The sequence below is a fragment of the Diachasma alloeum genome, unplaced genomic scaffold (assembly GCF_001412515.2).
Source record: "Diachasma alloeum isolate Michigan unplaced genomic scaffold, Dall2.0 Dall_scaffold_00242, whole genome shotgun sequence".
NCBI lineage: Eukaryota > Metazoa > Arthropoda > Insecta > Hymenoptera > Braconidae > Diachasma > Diachasma alloeum.
In genome coordinates this window covers 995,869-1,023,368 of record NW_021680393.1, presented here as the reverse complement: position 1 = coordinate 1,023,368, position 27,500 = coordinate 995,869, and the positions used below count along the sequence as shown (strand labels likewise).

The 27,500-nt window shown below is 43.1% G+C and overlaps 1 protein-coding gene across 1 annotated transcript in view; it reads right to left on the bottom strand.

Annotated features, from left to right (window-relative positions):
• Positions 1 to 27,500, bottom strand: part of LOC107037460 (WD repeat, SAM and U-box domain-containing protein 1) — a 500,298-nt gene that overhangs the window by 14,326 nt on the left and 458,472 nt on the right. Inside the window, exons 9-10 of the mRNA XM_015256025.1 lie at positions 23,391 to 23,599; positions 23,020 to 23,321 (exon numbers count right to left, since the gene is read on the bottom strand). Coding sequence (XP_015111511.1) covers positions 23,020 to 23,321; positions 23,391 to 23,599 — 511 coding nt within the window. The remainder of the gene's footprint in view (positions 1 to 23,019; positions 23,322 to 23,390; positions 23,600 to 27,500) is intronic.

The following is a 27,500-nucleotide window of genomic DNA, read 5'->3' as shown; positions in this document are numbered from 1 at the left end:
CATCGATGGTAGCGTGATGCTTCCTGAGTGGTTGGTGGAGAGGAGAACTGTGCTGCTTCCGAAGAAGGGAGACTTGTCTGACCCGGCAAATTACCGGCCGATCACGTGTCTGAATACGCTCTATAAGCTCTTCACAGGAGTCTTGAATGAGCGTATCTTGCACGATGTACAACCCGTGTGGCGGCAGATTTATGAACAGCGGGGGGCGAAGCGGTCGCTGTCAGAGTGCAAGGAGAGTTTACTCGACAATCGGTGCATATTGCGCGATTCGATACAGTATCATCGGCACCTGTCAGTGNCATAAACATCTTGGTCTATAGGAGCCGTGTTATGGGGTTGCAAGTCCCGGATGTTAGGTGTCGGGCTTGCAAACAGTCCCCGGAAACTCTGATGCATCTTTTGTCGGCTTGTCCGACATATGCAGTGACGAGTTATATCCACCGTCATAACGCGGCTTTGAGAGTGTTGTGATACCATCTGCGGCAGTCTTATGGGATAGACCGGACGCCGATTCTGCCTTATGTTCCAGGAGATAGTGAATCCGTTGTCGTGAATGAGAGGTNCGAGCTCATTTTCCTGCTACTCGAGTGCCTTGTGGTAGAGGAAAATATCGTGAGGTGCATTAAGGATCTTGCACCACTTTGGAGGATGCGCTTCACCATAGCATCTGGTGAGTGTCGGCTTACTTCAGGGTTGGTGCAATTCAGGAGAGGAGTTTTTCAGGGCGATACCTNTACAAAGACATCTACGTGATTGAGTTCTCGGCGCCAGCCGAGAGCAATATATCTGCGAAGGAAGAGGAGAAACGCCTCAAATACCAGCTGCTCCTCTTTGAGCGGCGTCAGTTGAACCGCGGCTTTAGGGTCAAGCTGATCGTCCTAATCATTGGCTCTCTTGGCGGCATGAAACAGTCTTTTGTATCTGCGCTTGAGGTGATTCCAGCCTGCAGGCGCAATGCCTTAATACTGGCTGGCCAGATGCAAAAGTCTGTCATTCTTGGGTCCCTTCGACTGCTTAGGCATCATGATTTTGGACTGCATTAGTGCTCACCCTCTGGTTGGAGGGAGCGCTACTGCAGAGCGATTAGGACTTGTTTGTATCGCTTAGCTTGCTGGGTGGTCTTCGAGGTGAAGTCGGAGCCCTCGAGGGTCATCCAGCAATCTCATTCACGAGGAAAAATAATAATAATAATAATAATAATAATAATGATGATAATAATAGTAATAATAATAGTAATAATAATAATAATTTAAGGCGTAGGGAGTGTGGCGAACCCATCGCCCGGCATGTCCGTTACAGCCATGGTGGTGTCGGGCTAACTACCCGGCAGTACCTATACCCGGTTCCGTCATCGAGCCGCGGCGGAGCCCACCACAATCGGTTCCTCTCGGATGGGGACCGCGGTTCAGTTGGGAGGGGTGAACGATCTGGATCCCATGGTAACAAGCCGGCTGTCCAAAAGATTAGGAGGACGGAGGGACGCAAGGAGGACCTCATGCAATCTTGGCAGGACAGTGTACCGGTGCAAGTGGGCTACATGGCAAGAATGCGAAGCTTGCGGTGCGCAATGCACCCTGAGTTGTCGCACTTCACAATTCAGCATCTGAGAGATCAAGGTAGTCGCTTGCGCCGACAGAGATATGATTTGCTTGTCGTTCCACGGGGGCTGATGGATCCTCCTCCTCTTGTGGTGTCTCAGAGGAGTGAGGATATACGGTCAGAGCCGCCGACCCAACAGAGCCATAAGGAGCCTCAGGGGTCCTCGCGTGATATAGGGGCAAGACGAGAGAGAGTCACAGGGAAGTTCCGTCTCCGGCCTGAAGATCTGGCCATTGAGAATGCGGGTCTGGCCGCAGTCCTTCCTCGGATATCAACTTGCTCGATCTGAACTGGGCTGTATATTATGCGGCTCTTCGTTTGAAGCATCAGAACCCAAGTAAAAGGTCATTTGAGGCGAAAACGCGAAGGCGCATTGAACAGCTCCAAGGTAAAGTCGATGAGGCTAGAAAGCAGGCGTCGCGCATTCAGTGTGTGATTGACTTCATCATCGCTGGTAAGACTTTTACGACGCGCATTCGTGAAATATCCGCAGATTTACGTTACTACGATCACACACCGAATAAAGCAGTCCTCCTCTTGGTTAAGGAGAGGTTTATTGAGAGAGTGCACGTTCTGGGAACCATGAAGCGGTCTCTGGAACAGCGGTTGCGTCGGGTGGTAGACAATACTCTCTTTCATTCCGATCCCAGTTGCTGGTTCGAGCCGCCTACCACTGCGCCGGATAAGATGCCGTCAGTTTAGCGAGTTGAAGAGTTCTGGGGAGATCTGTATGGTCAAGTCCCGAATCTCATGGTGGAGATTCCCATGTTTTGTCAAAAACATCATCGGCCGCGCGTGGAATTTTCGCGAGTCACTCAGGACGAGGTTCGATCTTCTTTGAGAGGTATGAAGAACCACGCCGCTCCGGGTCCCGACGGTATTAATGCCTTTTGGTGGAAGAGGTTTACCTCTGTGCATGTCTATCTGGCTCGAATATTCACGCCCTTCCTCGACAGCGGTGAGTGTATTTCTGTGTGGTTGGTAGAGGGGAGGACTGTGCTGATCCTAAAGAAGGGAGACTTGACAGACCCGGCGAATTATCGGCCGATTACGTGTCTGAATACACTATATAAACTCTTCACCGGGATCTTGAATGAGCGTATCCTCCATTATATACAGCCAGTGTAGCAGCAGATTCACGAACAAAGAGGAGCGAAGAGGGGACTGTCAGGTTGCAAGGAAGGTTTACTGGTCGATCGCTGCGTATTGCACGATTCGTTGCAGTACCACTGCAATCTGTCGGTAACTTGGGTCGACCATCGCAAGGCATATGATAGCACGAGCCATGAGCTCATTTTTATGCTTCTCGAATGCCTTGCGGTAGGAGACAACATAGTGAGATGCATTAAAGATCTTCCGCCTCTCTGGAGGACGCGCTTCACTATAACATCTGGTGACGGGAAGCTGACTTCAGGGTTCGTGCAATTCAGGAGAGAAGTTTTCCAGGGTGAAACCCTGAGTCCTCTTCAGTTCTGCATCTCACTGATCCCGCTCTCTGTTGCAATGCGTTGTGTTATGGGAAATCAAGCTGGAAGACCTGGCGATAGGAGGCACCTAGCCTAGCCATGTATTTTACATGGATGATCTGAAGTTATTCGCCTCAGGAGAACGACAGCTCAAGCTTCTGCTTGACGTTGTCGCAGCGTATTCACGTGCGGTTGGCATGAGATTTGGGTTGGACAAGTGTGCCGTGTTCCATCTAAAGAGGGGCAAAGTCAGTGACGAGAGGGGTGATCTTCAGCTCGTAGATGGAAGCGTCATACGTCATTTTGGCGCCGAAGAGTCATATCCATATCTTGGCTTCAATCATCGTTCCGTAGTGGACGCTGAGGCAGTCAAGGAGACTCTTTGCGGAGAGTACCGGCGGCGGCTGCAGGAAGTTTGGAAATCCTAACTTTCCGGGAAGAATAAAGTCGCCGCGTCGAACATGTTCGCTGTCCCGGTGCTTCTCTACTCTTTTGGAGTTCTCAAATGGAGTAGAGGTGAAGCAGCTGGACAGAGATACCCGCAAGCTGATGAATATCTACAGAAGTCTCCATCCACGCTCTTCGAGTACGTGGTTATTTTTTCCGCGGGAGAGTGGGGGACGAGCACTTCTCAGTTTGGAGGCTCTACATGATTGTCTAGTCCTCGGTTTAGCTTGTGACGTTATGAATGGTTTGGATCCGCACTTGGAGTTCATGCATGATCATGAGCTGCTTGGGATTCAAGCCTTCCTATATAAGGCAGCAGATACCGCAGCGGCATCCCTCGCTTTGGAATTTCGTCGCGGCCGAGATGGTCAGTTAGCTGGTAATTCTCTAGCCAGCATGACCAAATCTGGGCGTAGGGCGACCATCAAGGATGTGGAGCAGTTCACGTTGCTCCGTCAGCACGTTGATAGGCCCATGCATGGCGTATTCGTTCGCCACGTGGAGGAGCAGGGTTTGTCCGTCCAGCTGACTTTCTCCTTGTTGAAGTCAGCTGGCTTGATGTCCAAAACGGAGGGTTTTATTTGTGCGTGCCAGGGTGGTGTAATAAATACCCTGGTCTTTCGACGTCAGGTTATGGCGCTGCAAGTTCCATACACTCGATGTCGGGCTTGCAAACAATCCCCGGAAACTCTCATGCACATTTTGTCAGCTTGTCTGACATATGCTATCACGAGTTACATTCATCGTCATAATGCGGCTTTGAGAGTGCTGTATTTTCATTTGCGGCACTCCTATGGGATAGACAGAGCACCACTGCTGCCATATGTTCCAGGGGATAGTGATTCCGTTATCGTGAATGAAAGGTGTAAGATTTACTACAACTTCTTATTTGCGACTGTCACGCTAATCGTTGCAATGAAGCCTGATGTCGTCCTCTTCGATTTTAATGAGAAGATCATTTATGTCATTGAATTCTCAACTCCAGCTTAGAGCAATATCACGGTGAAAGAAGAGGAGAAACGGCTCAAGTAGTAACCACTCCTGTATGAGCTACGCCAATTTAGCCGAGGATACAAAGTCATGTTGATTGTTCTCACCATAGGCTCTTTAGGGGGGATGAAGCAGTTTTTCTTATCAGCGCTCGAATTTATCCTGACCTGTAGGTGGAATGCCTCAATATTGGCCGGTCAGATGCAGAAAGCTATCATCCTTGGGTCCCTCCGTCTACTTAGGCAGCACGATTCTGGACTGCAGTAGAGCTCACCATCTGGTTCGAGGGAGCACTGCTGCAAAGCGATTAGGAAATGTTTGTATCGCTTAGCTTGCTGAGTGGTCTTCGAGTTTAAGTCGGAGCCCTCGAGGATCACCCAGCGATCTCTTGACAGAGTTAAAAATAAAAATAATAATAATAATAATAATAATAATAAAAATAATAATAATAATAATAATAATAACAACAATAATAATAAAGGCTTAGGGAAGATGGCGTGTCCATCGCCCAGCAGGATGGTGCCCCATCCTGTTGCAATAGCTGTGTTAGTTCCGGGTTAACCACCCGTAACTTCGAATACCCAGTTCCAACATCGAATCGCGGCAGAGCTCCCCTCAAACGGTCCCTCTCGGATGGGGACCATGGATCAGTTGGGAGGGGTGACAAATCTGGATCCAATAGTAACGACTTGGCTGTCCTTAGGATGCCGATTTGGCCTTGTCCTTAGACATGGCAAGGATGCGGAACTTTTGGTGTGCGATGCACCCCGAGTATTCACATTGTACCACGCAACATGTTCGAGATTAGGCCAGTCGCTTGCGTCGACAGGGATATGATTTGCTCGTTGTTCCGCGGCGGTTGTCTGGTGGTCATTTCTCTCGGATTTCTGTCAGAGGCGACCATCCTCAGCCGGAGCAGCCTACTCAGCATAGTGATGAGGTGCCGGAGCGAACTTCGAGGGGTATGGGATCAAGGGAGGAGAGAGTCATGGGGAAGTTCTGTATTCGGCCTGGACATCTGGCGTTGGAGAATGAGGTATTGATTGTCGTGCTCCTCCGGACGTTGACTTGCTCGACTTGAACTGGGCTATATATGATGCAGCGCTCCGTCTAAAGCCGCGAGCCCTTGCGAGGGGGGCGTTTGAGCTGAAGATGAGAAGGCGAATTGCGCAGCTCCAGGGGAAAATCGAAGAGGCTTGGAAGCAGGCGTCGCAAATTCAGTGTGTGATTGACTTCCTTGTGATTGGTAGACATTTCACGTCCCGCATTCGCAAAATATCTGCAAACTTGCGTGATCATCATCACACACTGAATAAGGTAGTCCTCCTTGTTATCAAGGAGAGATTTGTCGAGAGAGTACGAGTTCTAGGGGCTACAAAGCGGTCCCTAGAGAAGCGGTTGCGGCGAGTGGTGGACAATTCCGTCTTCTACTGCGAACCCAACCGTGGGTTGGATCCACTAGCGCCTGCGCCCGACAAGATGCCTTCGGTCGAGCAGCTTGAGGAATTCTGGGGGGGGACTGTATGGTCAAGTTCCTCATCTCATGATGAAAATTCTAGCCCTTAAGGAGTTTCGCGCATTCTGTCAAGGACATCAGCGGCAGCATGCGGAATTCACTCCAGTCACTCAGGAGGAGATTCAAATTGTGCTATGATGTATGAAGAACCATGCCGCGCCGGGTCCAGATGGTATCAATGCCTTTTGGTGGAAGAAGTTTACCTCTATTCATAGCCATCTTGCCCGGATATTTACGTCGTACATCGATGGTAGTGCCTCGATTCCTGAGTGGTTGGTGGAGGGGAGAACTGCGCTGCTTCCGAAGAAGGGAGACTTGTCCAATCCAGCGAGGTATCTGCCAATAACGTGCTTGAATACGCTATACAGACTCTTCACGGCGGTTTTGAATGATCGTATCTTGCATGATATACGGCCAATGTGGCAGCAGATCTACGAACAGCGCGGGGCAAAGCGGTCGCTGTCAAGTTGCAAGTAGAGTTTACTCGTCGATGGCTGTGTATTGCGCGATTCGATGCAGTATCATCGACACCTGTCAGTGGCCTGGGTTGACTACCGTAAGGCATTTGACAGCACGAGCCATCAGCTTATCTTTTTGCTGTTGGAGTGTCTTGCGGTACACGCTAATATAGTGAGGTGCCTTAAAGACCTTGCACCGCTCTGGAGGACGCGCTTCACCATAACATCTGGTGGGGGTCGGCTAACTTTAGGGTTAGTGCAATAGAAGAGAGGAGTTTTTCAAGGTGACACTTTGAGCCCTCTCCTGTTCTGCATCTCGCTGATGCCCCTTTCTGTTGCTTTATGTGCTGTTGGTAGGTACCAAGCCGGGAGACCTGGTGACAGGAAGCATCAGGTTTGCCATATATTCTATATAGATGACCTGAAATTATTTGCCTCCAGGGAGCGGCAACTCAAGTTCCAGCTTGATGTTGTTACGGTGTACTCTCGAGCAATCGGTATGAGTTTCGGGTTGGACAAGTGCGCAGTTTTCCATATGAAAAGGGAGAAGTTTGGGGATGGAATAGGGGATCTCCAATTGGTGGACGGAAGTGTCATTGGATATCTTGACGCTAAAGAGTCTTATACGTATCTTGGCTTCAGTCAGCGATCCGTAGTGGAGGCTGAGGAAGTCAAAGAGACTGTTCGTGTGGAGTATCGCCGGCGGCTTCAGAAAGTTTGGAAGTCCGAACTTTCCGGAAAAAACTAAGTAGCCGCAACAAACATGTTCGCTGTTCCAGTTCTTGTCTACTCCTTTTGCGTGCTCAAATGGAGGAGGGATGAGCTGAAGCAGTTGGACCGAGATACTCGCAAGCTCATGAGCATCCACAGGAGCCTGCATCCCCGGTCTTTGTGTCCGCATTTGTACTTCCCGCAAGACAGTGGAGGACGAGGACTTCTCAGTCTAGTATCTTTCCATGAGCGCTTGGTCCTTGGCTTGGCCTGTGACGTCATGAATGGCTTGAATCCTTTCTTGGAGTTTGTTCATGATCATGAGCTTCATGGGATTCAAGCCTTTCTCTATAAGGCAGCGGATTCTGCAGTTGAGGCTCTCGGCTTGGAATTTCGTCGTGGCCGAGGTGGTCAGTTGGCTCATGATTCATTAGCCAGCATTACTAAATCTCGGCGCAGAGCGACCATCAAGGAGGCGGAGCAGTCCACCTTGCTCCGCCGGCACGTTAAGAAGCCCATGGATGGCGTATTCTTCCGTCATGTGGAGGAGCAGGGGCTGTCCGTCCACTTGACTTTCTTTTTCTTGAATTCGGCTGGCTTCATGTCCGAAACTGAGAGTTTCATTTGCGCGTATCAGGATGTCGTGATAAACACCCTGGCCTATCAAAGTCGTGATATGGGGTTGCAAGTTCCGGATGTTAGGTGTCGGGCTTGCAAGCAGTCCCCGGAAAATCTGATGCATCTTCCGTCGGCTTATCTGACCTATCACGAGTTATATCTACCGTCATAATGCGGCTTTGAGAGTACTGTATTATCATTTACGGCACTCTCATGGGATAGACAAGACGCCGGTGCTACCTTATGCTCCAGGGGATGTTGAGGTGTAATATTTATTGGAACTTCTTGTTTGCGACCATCAGGCCTATCGCGGCGACGAAGCCTGACCTCGTCCTCGTTGATTTTGATGACAAAATCATCTATGTCGTTAAGTTCTCGGCTCCTGCCGAGAACAATATATCAATGAAGGAAGAGGAAAAGTGGCTCAAATACCAGCCTCTCCGGTTTGAGCTACATCAGCTGAACCGGAGGTTCAGGGTCAAGTTGATTGTCCTCATTATTGATTGTCTCGGCGGAATGAAGCCGTCTTTTGTACCTGCGCTCCAAGTGATCCCAGTCTGCAGGCGGAATGTCTCCATATTGGCTGGCCAGATGCAGAAGTCTGTCATCCTTGGGTCCCTTCGGCTACTTACGCAGCATGATTCCGGACTGCAGTAGGGCTCACGCTCTAGTTAGAGGGAGCACTTCTGCAGAGCGATTAGAAAAAGTTTGTATCGCTTAGTTTACTGAGCAGTCTTCGAGGTGAAGTCGGAGCCCTCGAGGATCATTCAGTGATCTCATTGATGAATAAATAAAAGTAAATAATAATAATAATATGTCAGGTTGCAAGGAAGGTCTGCTTGTCGACCGCTGCGTATTGCGCGATTCGAGGCAGTACCATAGCAAATTGTCAGTTGCCTGGGTCGACTATAGCAAGGCATTCGATAGCACGAGTCATAAACTCATTTTCCTACTATTGGATTGCCTTACGGTAGAGGACCACATAGTGAGGTGTATCAAAGATCTTGCACCACTTTGGAGAACGCGCTTCACCATAACATCTGGTGAGGGTAAGCTGACTTCGAGGTTGGTGCAGTATAGAAGAGGACTCTTTCAGAGTGATACTCTGAGTCCTCTATTATTTTGCATCTCACTAATGCCGCTATCTGTTACGCTGCGTTGTGTTGGAGGGTACCAAGCCGGAAAACCCGGTGATAGGAGGCATCAGGTCAGTCATGTGTTTTACATGGAGGACCTGAAGTTGTTTGCCTCAGGAGAGCGGCAACTCAAGCTTCAGCTTGATACTGTCGCAATGTATTCACGTGCGGTCGCCATGATTTTCAGATTGGACAAGTACGCCGTCTTCCATATGAAGAGGGGCAAGGTTGGTGGCGAGGTGGATGATCTTCAGCTTGTGGATGGAAGCGTCATACATCATCTTGGCGCCGAAGAGTCATATGGATATCTTGGCTTCAATCAGCGTTCCGTAGTGGAAACTGTGGAAGCCAAAGAGGCTCTTTGCGAGGAATATCGGCGGCGGCTCAGAAAAGTTTGGAAGTTCGAATTTTCCGGAAAAAATAAAGTCGCGACGTCGAACATGTTCGCTGTCCCGGTGTTTCTCTACTCCTTTGGAGTTCTTAAATGGAGTAGATTTGAGCGGGAGCAGCTGGACAGAGATACCCGCAAGATGATGAATATCCACAGAAGTCTTCATCCACGCTCTTCGAGTCCGCGGTTATATTTTCCGCGGGAGAGTGGGGGACGGGGACTTCTCAGTTTGGAGGCTCTACATGATCGTCTAGACCTCGGTTTAGCTTGTGACGTTATGAATGGTTTGGATCCGCACTTGGAGTTCGTGCATGATCATGAGCTGCTTGGGGTTCAAGCCTTCCTATATAAGGCAACAGATACCGCAGCGGCGTCCCTCGGTTTGGAATTTCGTCGTGGCTGAAATGGTCAGTTGGCTGGTGATTCATTAGCCTTCATGGCCAAATCTCGGCGTAGCAACCATCAAGACGGCGGAACAGTCCAACTTGTTCCGCCAGCACGTTGATAGGCCCATGCATGGCGTGTTCTTCCGCCATGTGGAGGAGTAAGGTCTCTCCGTCCAGTTGACATTCTCTTTCTTGAAGTCAGCTGGCTTGATTTCCGAAACTGAGGGTTTCATTTGCGCCTGCCAGGATGCCGTGGTAAACACCCTAGTCTATCGAAGTCATGTTATGGGGTTGCAAATTTCAGACATTCGATGTCGGGCTTGCAAGCGGTCCCCGGAAACTCTGATGCATCTTTTATCGGCTTGCCCGACATATGCCATCACGAGTTATATCTATCGACATAATGCGGCTTTGAGAGTGCTGTATTTCCATCTGCGGCACTCTTATGGGATAGACAGAACACCACTGCTGCCGTATGCTCCAGGAGATATTGAGTCCGTTATCATGAACGAGAGGGGTAAGATTTACTGGAATTTCTCGTTGGCAACTGTCGGGCCAGTCGTTGCGACGAAGCCTGACATCGTCCTCTTCGATTTTGATGACAAAATCATCTGTGATTGAGTTCTCAGCTCCGGCTGAGAGCAACATCACAGTTAAAGAAGAGGAGAAACGGCTCAAATACCAATCACTCCTGTTTGAGCTACGTCAAATAAACAGAGGATTTAAAGTAAAGTTGGTTGTCCTTATCATTGGCTCTCTTGGAGGAATGAAGGGGTCATTCATATCTGCACTCAAAACCATCCCGGCCTGTAGGCGCCAAGCCTTCAATTTGGCTGGCCAGATGCAGAAGGCAGTCATCCTTGGGTCCCTTCGTCTACTTACGCAGCATGATTCTGGATTGCAATGGAGCTCACCCTCTGGTTAGAGGGGGCACTATTGCAGAGCTATAAGGAAGTGTTTGCATCGCTTAGCTTGCTGGACGATCTTCGAGTTGAAGTCGGATCCCTCGAGGATCGTTCAGCGATCTCGTTTACGAGTAAAAAAAAAATGAAAATAATAATACTAATAATAATAATAATAATAATAATAATGTTGATATTTGGGGAACTTCTGGATATCAAAATAATTAAACACAGATTAACTTTAAAAATGAAGGTGTATTTTAGAACATAAGTACAGTGTCTCGCACCACACGCGTATCGAAGTCAAGTGCGTCGCACAGTCACTATTGCTAAGGCGATCGACGCATGCGCGCCATCTATACAAAGCAGTAAAATATGAGTAATGGTAGGATAGAGAACTGGAGCAGGCGCCAAATTCCGACACTCACTCCTGACTGCTTCAGTTGTTCTCTGGAGAGTTTTTCAATTCACACCTTGACTCTTTTACTTGGATTCTTTGTGACCTAAATGAACAAACAGATATAAAAGATTAAATATTGGAATCGATAATTTTATCGACTTGTCTTTTATGCAGTTCGAATGCTAAAGGTTTAGTAAACAAATCTGCTAACTGCTCCTTTTATGGAATCCACTTAACTTTTATCAAATTCAATTTCACACATTTCTTTATATGATGTTCTTTAACATCAATTATGTGTCTTAGTCGATTTCTTCCATTAGTTTCCGCATCAATTGTTGCCGCTCTATTATCACACCATAGAGTCAGAGGCAACAGAGGTTCTACCAAAATCAACTTCAGAGAGTTGTACATCGAAAGCAATTCCTGACTTGTCTTGCTCATTGCTACATATTCTGCTTGACATGTTGATAGAACTAAATAAGATTGTTTGTGCGTTCTCCAAATAATAGAATCACCAAACAATTTAATGACGTAACCACAAGTGGTTAAGCAATTTTTGCAGTCGGCAAAACTAGCGTCAGAATAGCCTTCGATGTCATCGTATTCCCGAGAGTATTTGAGACCTATTGATTTCGTACCTTTCAGATATCTTATGTAACGTGACATTTTTCATGGGGGTTAAAATGCCTATTACCTTCGCCCTTCTACCCCTGAATCTAGTTAAACTCAAAAATGCAGAAATCTATGGGCGCCAGGACATTTTTAACCGGAATTACCAAACCGGAGGAATCTACAAAATCAACTCTACTAATTTCAAAAACTCTAAAACGTACAAAAAAAGGGAGAAAACTAGATTTTTGTGGAAAGGTAACGGTCCTTGGTTCGCTCAGTGTGCTAGGTTGTGGAGAAAGGGGTGGATTTCAGGTGGAAACGGGTTAATGGGGCAGTCCAAACTGCGAAACAGCAAAAAAAAAAAAAGAAGGAGATCGTCATTATAATTACTGGTTTCACTATTGAAATTTAAGAATCACCAACTTTACAAAAAAAAGACATTTCAATTCTCTCAAAAAAATATAAAAAAAAAGAAAAATCCACAATTAATAACTACCAATACTGACAATAATAATAATCATAATATTAATTCCACACTCTAAAAGAAAATAGTCTAATCTGACAAAAAATATTCGAAGAAATTAATATCGTCGATAAATAACTCAAATATTCCGAAATAAACATTTGGGGAGAGTAGAAATACACGTTAATCCCTAAATACTCGAGAATTCCGAGAATTGGGGAGAAAGGTATGCGAGCGACAATGAGAGCGAGAGAGAGGAGACCGTATTCATCCATCGATTTTTCATACTAGCCAAAACGGGCTGAAATTCCGCAAAACTCAACTTGCCATAACTCGAAAATGGTAGAGTCAAAAATTACGAACCCTGAGACAAAATGTCCGGGAGAGTCTACCGAAGACAACATTTTCCCTAGATAATTAGCCGCCTCAGATTAATTAATCCTTGAGCGCAATTCTAAACGCAGGGGATTCCCCCTCGAGAAACACACGGTTTACGTGCGAGAGAGAATGGGCTGGAAATTCGTAAAAACCAAAAATGGAATATCCGGAAATCGGCAGAGCGAATTTTCGGAAACCTTGAGATGAATTACTCAGGGAAGCCCCCTGAACACATTGATCCACAAACCATAATTTTAATTAACTATCTACGCGAACCAACTCAATTTGAACACGAGTGGAATTTCTTACGCGCGAAAACCCATGTGTAACGGGAATGGACGCGCTCTAGCAATTCAACGTGATTAATTATCCCCTCCGGAGGGGTTTTTCTCCGAGAGATTCGCATAAAAGATCTTCAACCAACATAATAAGCCGATGCACAGTGTGATCGGAGCCGGGTTTGAGCCGGAAATAACCCCAAAAAGGGGAGAAATCCCCTCGAATAACCCACCAAAAAAATCACGAAAACCACCTAATCTTGAGTGAAAAAGGGGGGATCGGCACCTCACAATTGGATTATGCATCACAATCACCGTTTTAACGGAATAAAATGCGACGTACGGGGCTGAAGACCCCGTAGTCGAATAACTAAAAGCCGAAATGAATTCGGAAAAATAAATAAACCGAACTAAAAACTCACTTTGGGTTTCTTACCCCTCTTTGGGGTGTTCTTCGCCATCGTGTAGATAGTATGATCCAAGTAGCGGCACTATAGTCCCAAGATAGGCACTGAACTGGCACTAGTTCCGGTGAGGTCACGGGTCAACGCCGAACTACCGAACTCACGAGTGTCTCGAGACACCTCAGAGCGCGGAATTCACCGCTCAATCACCCGAATTTTGATTGGTGCGGACACGCCCCTCGAAGGTGCGAACCTAACGACAATTAATCGCGACTCTCACGACCTGGTGCGATTATTCAAATCTCACCTAACTCTTCTCTAATCACCTAACACAAAACTAGTTCCTTTTTATTAATTATTACGCGAGACTAGGCCGAACTGATTGTCGTTCGGATAATTACTAAGGGTCTTTGGCGCTTCCCACGGATCGGATCTCCGGGATTTTCGGGGTTAAAAGACAAGTTACCGGCACTTGTTATGACTCCAATACTANTCACTATTAATTCCTTCTCAACTCGTTTCTCTCATCGAAAATGCCAATGCAATCTGGCAATTCGTTGGAGACGATGGTTGCACTCGCTCCGAACGACCTTCCACCCAAAACAAAAAAACGTAACCAATTAACCCCTGAAAATCCAACGAAATTGGAGCGCCGGCATTTCAGCCGGACCTATTCGATTACCCGCAAGATTAACAATAGGGTGAACCCCATAAAAAGAACCGGATGACTCTATAATTTTGGCCCTTTTTCACGATAAATTTTCTGGCCCCTCAAAGACGCGTAATTACTAATCTTTACTAATAAACGGAAGCGATAACTCTAACCGGAAATAAGCCACTCGGAAGTGGATAAGGGACTCTCACTCTCTCGCTCTAGGATTCTTACTCACGGATTTTAATTCAACGTTGTAGGAGTCTCGCTGTTTCCAGATCGTTTTTAGTGTTCCTAACGAACATCCCCACATGTTCGTTACACTTAATACTCTTCGCACCATTAACCAATTCTCATCAGTCGGATTTATTTGATGTCTGTTCAGGATATTGACTGTGTAGTATATGTCTGATCTTGTTGTACTAGAAAAGTACAAAAGACTGCCAACTACTTCTCTGTATGGACAATTAATTTTGACTTCATCGCACCTTGTCAACTCCCCGTCCATGTCGGATTCCCTCGATGTTCTTTCACGATTGGATGCCTGAGTAGTTAGTATTGGGGTCCTTTGTGAATGACAATTCTCAAACTCAAATTTACTCAAAATTTTATCTACATATTTTTCTTGTGATAATCTGATCACTCTGTTTTCTCTCTCGCGTCTAATTGAAATACTAAGAAATTCTTTTGGTTCACCCAGTAGAGTCATTTCAAATTCAGAGCTTAACTTTAATTTAACTTCCTTAAGTTTGCTTTTTCATTACTGGCCAGCAAAATGTCATCTACATAAAGTAAAAGGATCATGAATCTATCATCTTCTCTCCACGTAAATAAGCATGGCTCTGAGTCTGAGTTAGTCAGTCCTACACTAAGAGCAATTTCTGTGAACTTAACGTTCCACCTCTTTGGACTGATTTTTAGTCCGTAAAGAGTCCTTTCCATTTTGCAAACCTTTTCCATTCTTTCATTGTTTGTATGTGGAGTTCCTTCTGGAATCTCCCTATAAATTTCTTCTTCTATTTCTCCATTCAGAAACGCCGTTTTGACATCCAATTGACATACCTCTAGATCATATTTATTAATGATTGCAATTACTGCCCTCACTAATGGCATCCTGAAGACAGGAGCATATGTCTCCCTTAGTTCGTAAACATTAGTATCTTTAAAGCCCCGAGTTACTAATCTAGCCTTCCATCTAATTTCTCCATTTGTTTCTAGCTTCCTTTTGAACACCCATTTTGAGTCAACGATATTGACTTTCCTACCATTTTGCTATCAACTTTTCTATCAACTATCGACTTTCCTACCATTGGTATATCAACCAATCTCCAAACCTTGTTCTTCTTCATAGAATTGACCTCTTTAGCTATCGCCCTTTTCCAATTTTCTTTGTCTTTACTTTTCATTGCGTCATTGTAGTTCAACGGATCTGAATTAATGGATGCTAGTAATTCATCATTCAGTTCATCTAACCTTTCTGTATCTTCTTGAGTGATACATGCCATGAAAACGCCTGAATTTACGTTTTCTTCAACTGACAGAGGACTCGAATTTATTGTGTTCACCGTACCTTCACCTACACCTATTATCTTATTTTCTTTGGAGTCGATTGTTTCTTTTCTGGGTCTTCCCCTCTTACGCTTGTTCTCTCCCTCTGATTTTAATGTTTCCTCAGTTGAGTTAGCGTTCTCATTAAATTTAAGGAACCATTCGTTTTGATTAATTTCTTCTTGATTTGATAGAAAATCTTTAATCTCATTCTTGTTGAATTTATCGCCATAGACTAATTTTTCGTTAGACCTTGCATGTCTACTTTCATAAAATTTGCCGTTTTCTGGTTTCAAAAACTGATACCCCGTTGGAGTGTATCCAATCAGTATTACCTCTCACACCCTGAGCCCTGAACTTTGGTCCTGTTTTTCTTTGAACCTTAATGTAAGCTACGGACCTGTATCTTTTAATTTGATTAATGTTAAAGTTATAATTTGGAGCAAATTCTTCTAATGGGCTCTACGTTTGATTCGATTTATGTGGAGTTCTGTTGTAGGCATACACTGCAGATGACAGTGCAAGATCCCACATGTTTTCAGGAAGCTTCGCATCAAACATATACGTCCTAACCTTTTTCTGCATCGTTTGATTGAATCTCTCGGCTACTCCATTGTGCTCAGGAGTGTCTGGACATGCTAATTGTAATTTCGCACGTAGTTTATTCAACACTTCAATAGTGAATCCTCCTATAAATTCTGTTCCGCGATCAGATCTCAAATAGCATACCTTCGCGTCATAACCTAACAAATTTCTCGCGCTTCTAACGAACATTTCTAGACAGTGACCAGTTTCGCTTCTAGCTTTCATTGGGTGTGCCATTGCAAATCTAGTCTTATCATCAATGAATAGTGAGATGAACTTATAACCTTTAGCATGTGTTATTGGGGATATGGGTGCCATTACATCAGAGTGTATAATCTGTAAAGAAGCTGTAGCTCTGCTGCGTGTCGCAGGAAATGATAGTCTATTAAATTTTGAAGCCAAACAGACTTCACAATCCGAAATTGAGTCATCAAAGATAGCTGCATTTAATTCTTTGTTTTCTGGATACTTCAATTGTAAAGCTTTGAGATAAGAAATTGATGCATGTCCGAATCTGACATGCCATAGCATTGCCCTATTGTGTTTCCGGAATTTGTTGTCTTCGACTTTGAATGAATTTAACGCTTCAATGGGTTCCTCAAATGGTAGTTCATCAACATTATGGAAATTTCTGTCCCATATTGTATAGTCAAAATTCGAGTGTTCATACATGGGTTTATTGTTAGTGACTTTATTTTTCTCATTCAAAATTTTCTCTGAGCTCAAATCAATTTCTGTTGTGATTTCATTTTCTTTTGGTTCTTCTTTATAATCATTAACGTTTTCTACGATTGGTTCAATTTGTTGTTGTATAGTAACACTCCGAATGTTGTATCTAACCCCTTCTGTGACACTCTCAGCTAGATATGCTGTTATTCTTCTATTCTTTCCCTCTCTAATCTCCTCAGAATCAGATTTACTTTCCCTTGTTTCTAGTTCTATGACCCAATAGGGTTTTTTATACACAGCCTCAAGAATTGACAGATTGGATATCGGATCAAGAATGTCTATTTGTTTGTCATCTAGATAGATGGCCAGCTCCATTTCAGCAAATTTCTTTAAAGACAAAAAATTAGCCTGTAATGCTTCAGCAAAGATTACTAAGTCGATTTCTAACCTATTCCCGTCCATCAACTCTATTTCTACGGTTCCCACTCCCTCCGTTCCTAAATCTGCTGATTTATCTTCATTAGCGCATCTAATCACCCCCCCACTGTTCTCATCAAATGTTTTAAAAATGAGTTTCGAATTGGACATATGTTCGGTGGCCCCTGAGTCAGCTAAGAATTTCGATAACAAATTTCCACTATTGTCATTAATTGTATCCACAGATAAAGCATTACCTTGTATCTTTTCATATTCAGTTTTCATAGAATTTTTTGTTTCATCGGTTTAGATGTTATTTCTTCTCTTACCTTCATTCTGGTCATTGTCACCATCAGATGATTTGTCTCCATTCTTAGCTGAAGTTGTCCTTGTCCATGTCTTGGACCTTTGGTACTTCGATTGACTTCTACCTCTGCCAGACCCCCTGTCATTATTGAATCGTTCTCGTTTAGCAGTATTCTGACCTCCACTTTCGATCTTCCTTTTGATTCCACCTCTGATGGTACCTCGACCCATGCCATCCTAAGAATAATACCACCTCGATTTAGAATTGTTGTAGCTACCCCTCGACTGACTGTTGGATCTGTCACCTGATGAACAGTCTTTTGCTTTGTGATCAACTCCATTGCATTTGTAGCATACGTTCTGTCTTTTGTTAGGACAATACAAAGCAATATGATCATAACTCCCACAATCATAACACCATCTGGCTTTTCCAGCAAAATTTTCTGCACGAATGTCCTTTTTGTCCCCCTAACTTGTTTATTTGTGGCTTCATCTTCCGTAACAATAATATAAAGCTTATCATACGTGAGAGGTGGTAGTTTGTGTAATTTTGCTGTCCTCTCATGTGTTTGAACTGAGTGTATTGATACCATTACTGCATTGAGTAGTGCGTCTTTCTTTTCGTCTTCAAATAGAGGATTTGCGCCCAGGGAATTTTCATAGCTCGCTATTGTATCTTCAAATTTTTGAAGAAATTCGTCAGCTGTTGTCCTTCCTTTTACAAACTCCATATTAAATATTTCTTTTCTAACAGCAAATGAGGTGACATTATTTTCAGATCTTTTAATTTCCTTTAATGATGATCAGATATCTACTGGATCGTTATACTTCATGATTGTTGAGTGATACTTCCTCTCTAGATGGTTAATAAGAATATCTCTGACTCTAAATTTTTGATCTTCAAGCGTTTTCTCATCAACACGGCATTCGATTGTTTTATCAATTACATGCAATAGTTTGTGTGACCTTAATTCTGACTGAAAGTAATCGTAAAAGTGTTCATATTTCATTTGACTATCAAACACATAGTTTCTTCTTATTCCTGAATCTTTACTCGATAGACTTAGTTTAATTGCTTCTGCTAATTCTTTCATAGAATCTTTACCAGACTTTCCACTATTGACTTGTAAATCTTCCCCTTGACGCTCCCCCTCTATCCGACCAGCAATTTCACTACTTTTTGCACCTGTGTTGCCATTTCCCCCTTCAGTCCGTGGAATATTAGCTCCACAGATTTTAAGAAAGTTTGCAGTGATTTCCTTTAGTTGGGCTAGTTGTTCATTCATTATCTTTTGTCTTTTGCTTTCCATCTCCATCATTGTCTGATCATGCTTCCTCGAAATCTCAATCGCCTACACTAAATAATTCCCAACCTCTACATTCACATGACGTTCAAGTCCTTTTTAGGCTGTCAGTGAGTGCACTAACTGTCTCCCATATTTTATTTGACCCTGAATTATTGGTGTCTCTAATCTTCTTTTGATTGGAATTCTCGATGATGGAGTTAGGATCAATAAGTTTTATCTGAGCTGATACATCACTAATGATTTTTGGTTTCCCTTTGTCAGGTATTGAGACTCCAACCATGTGTTCATTCCCTTCATCTTCACTGCCTTTGTGACTTTGCATATCTTCTTGACCTCCCAGATCAGTCTGATCTTCTTTACCATTCTGATCTCCCTGTGACATGATTGGGCTCTGCTCTGGGGTAATTCGTGACATAACTGTAACTTGTCCTGCGAGGATCCTCCCTTTATACCATGATTCCAAAGAACTCCACTGTTCCTCAATCATTCTCTTATCTAATTAAAATAAGTCATTTGCATTAATAAATTATGCCAGAATCGAGTGCTCTGGGATCAGTCAACTGTACCTCAGTATGGCTAACCACAGAGCGAACCGAAACTTTCAAAATATGAAAATATTCCGAACCCCGAACATCAGTGTTCTTTCACCGGTTAACTCTCCAGAGTCTTAATATGATTTGTATTCGAATCTATTCAATTTAACTAGTATTTTCAATTTATTCAATTTATTTGATTGAATCTCTTTTCGCATCAATTTATATTTTTAGATGCCCTTCCTAATCTCACCTGTTCTGTAACCAGAACCAGTTCCTGGAATAACCCTGAGTCTCTCCCCGTGTATCAATAATGTAATGGATTCTCCCTCATGGAGTACATCCAATTGAAAATCATTGGTGAGTTTGCTCCAGAGTTGTTGCAGGTCGTCACCCATTTCACGTAATAATTTATTAAAATATTAGAGTTTCAATAGATTTAGTTTCGCACACCTTTTGAATTTATTCATTTATCAAATTTGAAATGATAATTTCCATCTTTGTTTGAATTTACCGCGCTCACACGTGAGAGACGATGAGATGATACCGTTTACGCGCGCACTATATCTATCCTTATTTAATTGCTCGAGCTCGTCGCGTTGCTACAGCCTTGTCTCTCCCCATCGACTCACCCGTGCTGCGCGCGCACCCGCTGTGCGTCGTTCCTCCCCAGATTAATACAAAATTAATTACTATTTTTTTGATTACTCTAGTCGCACCTTCAATGATATATTTTCATTTATTATAATTTTTAATCTTTTATTTAGGAATTTTTTTTTTGATTCATTTTTCAGGTCCCTTTTTATTTCATGACGTCGGCGTGGGCCATGTAGGTTGTGACGCCACTTTTCCAACCTCACAGTCCTGCTGATCTTTATTATGTCCTTTCCCCGACACTTCATTCACTTTTATTAATTTTTCACTTTGTACTTACTCATTTTGTTTGGGATGTTACTCCCGTGTGTCCCTTCATTCATCCCTGTCGATCCTTCCTTTTTTTTCTCAACACTCACACAGTGTCTCGAAGTCCGCCCAACGCCACGCGCCAATGACTCAGTTTTTTTTTTATTTGTTCACTTTCACTTTTAATCTCCAAATCGCAGTTAATGCGTGAAGAGTCCCATAACCTGTTGATACTTGAGGATCTTCAGGATATCAAAATAATTAAACATAGATTAACTGTAATAATGAAGGTGTATTCTAGAATATAAGTACAGTGTCTCGCACCACAGCACGTATCCACAGCGCGTATCGGCGCATGCGCCCCATCTATACAAAGCAGTAAAGTAATGGTAGGATAGAGAACTGGAGTAGGCGCCAAATTCCGACAAATAATAATAATGATAACCAGAGAGCCCGCGCATTTGAAGAGCGCGGATGCAGGCTCCTGTGGACGTTCATCAGCTTGCGAGAGTCGTTCACATCTGCGCTCAAAACCATCCCGGCCTGTAGGCGTCAAGACTTCAGTTTGGCTGGCCAGATGCAGAAGGCAGTCATCCTCGGGTCCCTCCGTCTACTTAGGTAGCATAATTCTGGACTGGAATAGAGCTCACCCTTTGGTTAGAGGGAGCACTATTTCAGAGCGATTAGGAAGTGCTTGCATCACTTAGGTTGCTGGGCGGCCTTCGAGGTGAAGTCGGAACCCTCGAGGATCGTTCAGCGATCTCATTTACGAGTAAAAAATAATAATAACAATAATAATAATAATCAGGCTTAGGGAGGGTGACGAATCCATCGCCCGGCACGTTCGCAACAACCATGGTGATTTTATGGAACAGACGGAGGACTATTTTCACAAATCTAAAATTTAGGATTTTTCTACCATGACTGATAATTTTTCTGCATGATAAAGCAATCCCCGGATGGATGAATCCCCCTACCTTTGAAGTTAAAACATCTCCTACTGACGTCTCCACCCGTCGTATCACCGTTGGTCACAAGAATTATTGCTTACTTCAAAATAGACGAGAGGTCTGTGAATTATTAATATTTATTGAATTTGAATATTTAGGTTTATTTAGCGAAATTTTCGAGAACAGTTTATAATTTTGAAATGTTATATCGTATTAGGCCTTCTGTAGCGAAATGAGGATTTTTGTAAGGTCACTTATTTCCGAATTTATTAATATGAGCAGGTTTAATTTTAATTTAAAGGAGAATTTTCCTTGGCCAGGATACGTTGTGATGATGCCTCCCCTCTATCATTTATTGCAAACAATTTTATTGTACACTCTATAACGATTTTACGAAAGGCTCTAGGATTAGGTGGACAGAACGAACTGAGAACTTTTATTATTCTGGTTGATCGTTCGGTTAAAGTAACGAACAGATATTCCAATTTTTCAGTTAGTCAATGAGTTATATCCAGTCGACAGCAATTAACAAGTGTAGCACTTTAGTTTTTCATTGTGCCCATTTACATTTAAACAGTCAAGAGTTTATTGTAATTCACTATTTCGTAGCAGTCTACTTTGAGAACAAATGAGTCCAGCAAGTGACCCCCGAGTATAGAACGCTCCAACACACTTCACGACTACGGAGGTGGATGTAGTTTTCTTGAACACACGAAACTTTGTAATGTATGCGAAAAGCTCTTTAATCAGCCACACCTCGGTTTACCGAACAGTAGGTTCCCAAGACTATGGGTTGCGAAATCGGAGTTGGGGTGGCGAAGGAATAACGCAGGAGTCGAAATTTGTTTTGAATCCCTCTTAGTTCATCGGCGACTGACTACTGCATCATTATTTCTTTGCGCCCAACTTTCTCAAACGAGGGGTTTCTCGCTGATTTAGCTATATGGCCTGGCAACGGAGCAACTAAGTCTTATGACTAATATGAGTGACCTTCTACATAGTGGAATTTTGGGCGGTCAGCGTCGACTTTCCAGTGGACTAACGTAGAATTTAGACTCTCCTGTCGAAACAAATTTTAACAACATCATTATCGAAATTCTGTACATAACAGTGGTATCGAACTAACCACCCGGCGGTACCTGTACTGGGTTCCATCATCGAACCGCGGCAGGGCCCCCTCAACCGGTCCCTCTCGGATGGGGACTGCGGATCGGTTGAGAGGGGAATGATCTGGATCCGACGGTAACAACCCGTTAGAAGGATTAAATGGGCGGAGGAACTCACGGAGGACCTGATGCAATATTGGCAGGTCAGTGAGCCGGCGCAGGAGGGATTCATGGCAAGGATGCGAGACTTGTGGTGTGCAATGCACCCTGAGTTTTCGCACTTTACACAACATCTGAGAGAGTCCGTGGCTTCATGACAATTTTCTACAACACTTATATTAGACAAATCGTTCTTCTCTATCACTATGGAAACATTTTTTTCTTAATTTTCTGCGTTTTCTAAAACCTATGCTAAAAAAAACCATTGAGTATATTCAACAGTTTCAAAAATTTTAGAAAATTTTCCAAGGTTCTAGATCAATTTAAACAATTTGACACTTTTGGATATTGCGAGATGCATTCGGAAAATTCCGAAAAATTCTACAACTTCCTAACGATTAGAGGGAAATCCTAAAGATGTCGCAAATGCACAGGGTAACGTTCCCATCTGATCCACTGCATGCGTTCATTACACTGGTATATTTTAATAGTTATCTCGCAATTTGAAAGCAATAAAATTAAAACTTTCATAAAGATCTTCTTCATTGCTCTCGTTTCACTCTGTAAAGTTCATTTACGTACGAATTTTCCTATGACCCATAGATTTGGAAATATACGTATTAAAAACTCAACTTGAAATAGAATTGATTCATATCGTTTTCCCACTCAGGTATCGACTCCAGAAAAGTAAATAACAAATTCAAACTCTTTCAAGTTTATATGACTCACAACACTCCAGAGTCTAGCTGTCCTATCAGTTGCAACACTGCCAAGGATTTCGCCATGGACCGGTGCGAATCTGACGTCCATTACATTACCGCCATGACCAGCTAGAACTTTTTTCTCGATATAGGAAACGCCATTCGCAGTCAATCTTCCCAGTTCTGAATCTTCTTCAACAGGCTCGTTATCAGGTTCATCAGTTTGATTAAGTAGAACAGTGATTTGCCACAATTTAACAAGGGAATCATTTCCACAGGTTGCAAGGACGTAAAATTTTGAGTGATCGTCCGTAGAAGACTGCCGCATGCCTTGAAATTGAATTCTGAGTAATACAATGATTAAAATTGTATTTTGACGATTATTAAATATTTCGTTACCCGCAACAGTGAAGGGAGCGGCTGCAGAGCTAAAATCACATCCTTGCACTCCAAGATCATGAGCAGCTTCACATACTAGAAAATTGCTCGCAGAATTTCTCTCAATATCAAAGACCCTCCAACTGCCTTCACTGCAGGCTGTCACAATATACAGTGAATCAGGGGTAAAAGCCAAAGTGGTTACAGCATCAGCGTGGCCTTCAAGAACTCTAAAAGGATATCTAAAGTTACATATGAAATATCACAACGATACTATCAATGAATGATGAACAGGTTCATCGATTGATTTTAGGTAGATTTACCGTCAGTGACTGCATTATGGAACCTCTAAGATGAAAATTCCAGCTAATAATCTCTCACAAATATCATTCATTGAAAATTTGTATTTGATGGATGAAACGGTTACTCAGAAATTTAATCCCTCAGTTAGACACTGCGGGTATGTTCATTATGAAATAAATTGAATAATCTGGATGGAAATTAAGCAGCCTGTTAGTAGCCCACTTAGGAACCGCAATAAAAATCCATTATGACAATAATGGGCTTTTACAGTCCCAGTGATGAAATTACTGGTTATTGAATTAAGTGGTGGATCACTAAGTTGATAAAGTGGGAAAAAATGTAAATTTTACGTCATTAAAACTGCGATATGGGTTCCTAGTGTTGAACGAATAACCTAATGGTGTTATATATAACTGAACTGAACTACAGAATGATTTCATTAGTTCATAACATGGATCAATGTAGAGGGTATCTCAGAATCCAACAATTAAACTTCACGTTGAAGCTGGGGGTGAAAGTCTGGTTCGAAAAGTCCTGTGGAACTATTCATTGGGAAGCATCTTTTGGACTTAATCAGAGGTGAAGTTGAAGGAATCAGGAACGCGGGATCGACGGATGCCCGATGGCGAATCACATGTTAGAGTGTTAGGGGTGTCCTCACTATAAATCCATTAAGTGGACAAAATAGAATACTGGGTTTTTTCTTCTGGACGCATTAGTGAAGGGGATGGAAAAGGGAAAAGTTAAGAAAAAAGAAGAATTATGTTTTGCATGACGCTGAATCTAGCATCCAAACTGGCAGCTGAAAACTCAGCGCCGTAGTGAGGTTTCGTGAAGCTCTGTGCATTGATATGAAAATTGAGAATGGTTTTGAAATTTTTATTTTCAAATTCCAAAATACCCTGCCTCAATCTCCCAGATATCTATCAACTTCGGCCCAGATTAGATGGCATAGGGTGTCTGAGAGGTGGAAACTTCGATTATTCACATCTTTTATGAACAATAAAAAAATTGCATTTAAAATATCCAAAAACAACGAATAATTTTTATCGGAGAATGTGTCACAATCTGTCAGAATACCCCAACCCCTTGAAAAATGACCAACCCCCTTCGATTGGTAGTGAGGGTTGTTAAAGTGGTTAACAAATTGTATCGAACAGACGATACTTCCGACCCAACAATGGAGCTCACTCAGGAAAATTTACCACAAATATGAAATGATTGTTTATTTATTCCTAATTTATAAGGAATCGTAAGACTTGTTTTTGGTTTTGTGATGAATAGCTTGATTGAATTTAAGATGGATGTAATTTTCAAATGGATTTATTATTTGAATTTTGTGTGATTTTATTATTATTTCTTTAGTTGGTTTAAACATTATTTGAGACATTATTTGATGAAAAGAACGAGGATATTAATCATTTTTACCCCCGACGGCAAACCAGAGGGAGGGGGATATGCTTTTGACGGTCCATAACACGACTCTTCGATATCTGTGTTTGGATGAAACTACATGAAAAACGATTCGAAAAAATGAATATTTGTATCAGAAATAAAGAAAACATTCCGGGGAACTCAACTACGGAGCCTGATTTTTGATTAAGTACTCCATTTTTATGCTTGGATTTCATAAATTCGATAAATTCGATAAATTCATTCAGTAACAATAATAGTTTCGATTCACTGATGCGGAATAAGTGTTTGATATAAATTTGAGTTGAATTGAGGTTGATTCACTCGAGTATTTACCGAGACCGCGCAATTAGTTCAAATTTTGGATAAATTGCATGTTTTGATGCGTTCACACTGACGGTTCGACACGAAGCGTCCATTTCCCTTTGCGTATGGCTGTACATGTGTCTACACAAGTAGTAGGACCCGAGCATAAAAGTCTCATTGCAGGAGCATTTTCAAGTTTTCTGTTTTTAGCTGTAGTTTCCATGAACAGAAGAATACACTACAGTTTTTCTCTTGTATTGGAGACGGTAACTACTCAAATGTAACTTTGTGTTGACATTTGGTAGCTTTAAAACGGTTGATTAATGGTATTTATTGAAAATTATCAATTTGGAACATTTCATGAATAATTTGAAGACAATTGATTGAGTATTCGTTTCCCGACGAAACAGAAATTATTTTACCCGTTTGCTATGGGAAAAAAAGATGCATTCAAAATATTTGAAAACACCAAACAATTGCCATTTATGAATGTGTCAGGAGACTCCCCAAAACCCCTGAAAAATCATCAACCGCTCGGATCGAAACTTGAGAACGAGAAAGGATAAATTTTTTTTTTTTTCTATAGGAAAAGAGAATAGATACACTTGAAATACTCAAAAACACCAAGCAAAATATTTCATGGGATTGCTCAAACCGCCCAAAAAATCACCAACCCCCTCGGATCGATAGTTAAAGATATTCAGGGATGACATTTAAGTTATCCCTCGGCCTTAAGAGCTATCGGACGACTTTTAGTATATTAAGGGATGAATTATGAATAAGGCCGGAGACTTCATTTACGAAAACGGCTATTATCAGAAGTTGGCTCCAAATAGGTGATTGAAATGAGCGACAAGTAGCGTTGGGAAGAAATTGAAACATTGATGTTGGAATTTGCCATAATTCATTGATTGGAGGGTTATTTTGTAGACAGAGTGAGGAAAAGCGTTTGAACGTGAATTGGGTGTTTTGAAGAGGGTCAATGGGAGATCTCGGCAATTTCTTAAGGGTAACTTACCAGGGGAGCTATCGGGTTCTTTCAAAAGGGGATTAATGGAGGGTATGGACGAGGGGAGATCTCGGGAGGTTTTTGGGGAGTATCTTTATACTGGAGCTCTCGGGGTATTTTTAAGGGCGAAGGAGAGAGGGGGTATGGTCAAGGGGAGATCGTGGAGGTTCTCTGGGGATAACTCGGCAGGGCAGTTCTCCGAGTCTTTAGAGGGGGTGGGGTCGGGGGGTTATTGGAGGGTATGGTCAAGGAGAGATCTTGGGGGTTTCTTGGGGATAACTTCCCAGGGCATCTCTCAGGATCTTTCTAGGGGGAGTGGAGGTCAGTGGTGGGTATGGTAAGGGGAGATATCGAGGTTTTTTGGGGGGGTATTGATGAAAGGTATACTCGAGGGGAGATCTCGAAAGTTTTTTGGAGTTGACTTTCCAGGGGAGCTCTGAGGGTCTTTCTGGAGTGGATTGATGAAGGGGATCGTGAAGGGCAGATCTCGGGTGATTTTGAAGATCACTTTTGGGGATAGCCCTCTGGATCTTTCTAGGATTTGCCAAGGAGTGTATGATGAAGGGGACATCCCGAGGGGTTCTTTGAGGTTACTTCCAGGTGTCAATAGGGGTGTAGTCAAGAGGAGATGTCGAAAGTATGGTTGGAACGAAATTCCGGAGAAATCTGGGGAACATTTCTCAAAGTAGGTTTGAGGGGATAACTGGGGGGATTTTTCTAGGGGGATCGCCGAGATTTTCACGGAAGATATTTCAGAGGAGTTTTTAGGGCATGTTGAGAGGAAATGGCTAAGAGGAGATTCCTGGGGTTCTTAGACGATATTTTACATTTCAAATATACAATCGAAAGATTGATTAGAAACGTAATTCGGGATTGTGACCCAAGTTCTTCATCAACCCATTGACTGCAAATTGTTTTTTTTTGTAAATATCTCAAAAAATTCCCGAGATCTCCCCTTGAACATGCCCCTCATTAACATGTCCACCCCTCAGAAAACCCTGAGAGCTTCTCTGTAAAGATACTCCCAAAAAATCCCCTAGATCTCCCCTTGACCATACCTTCCATTATTCCCCAATAATACCTCCCATTAATCCCCCCCC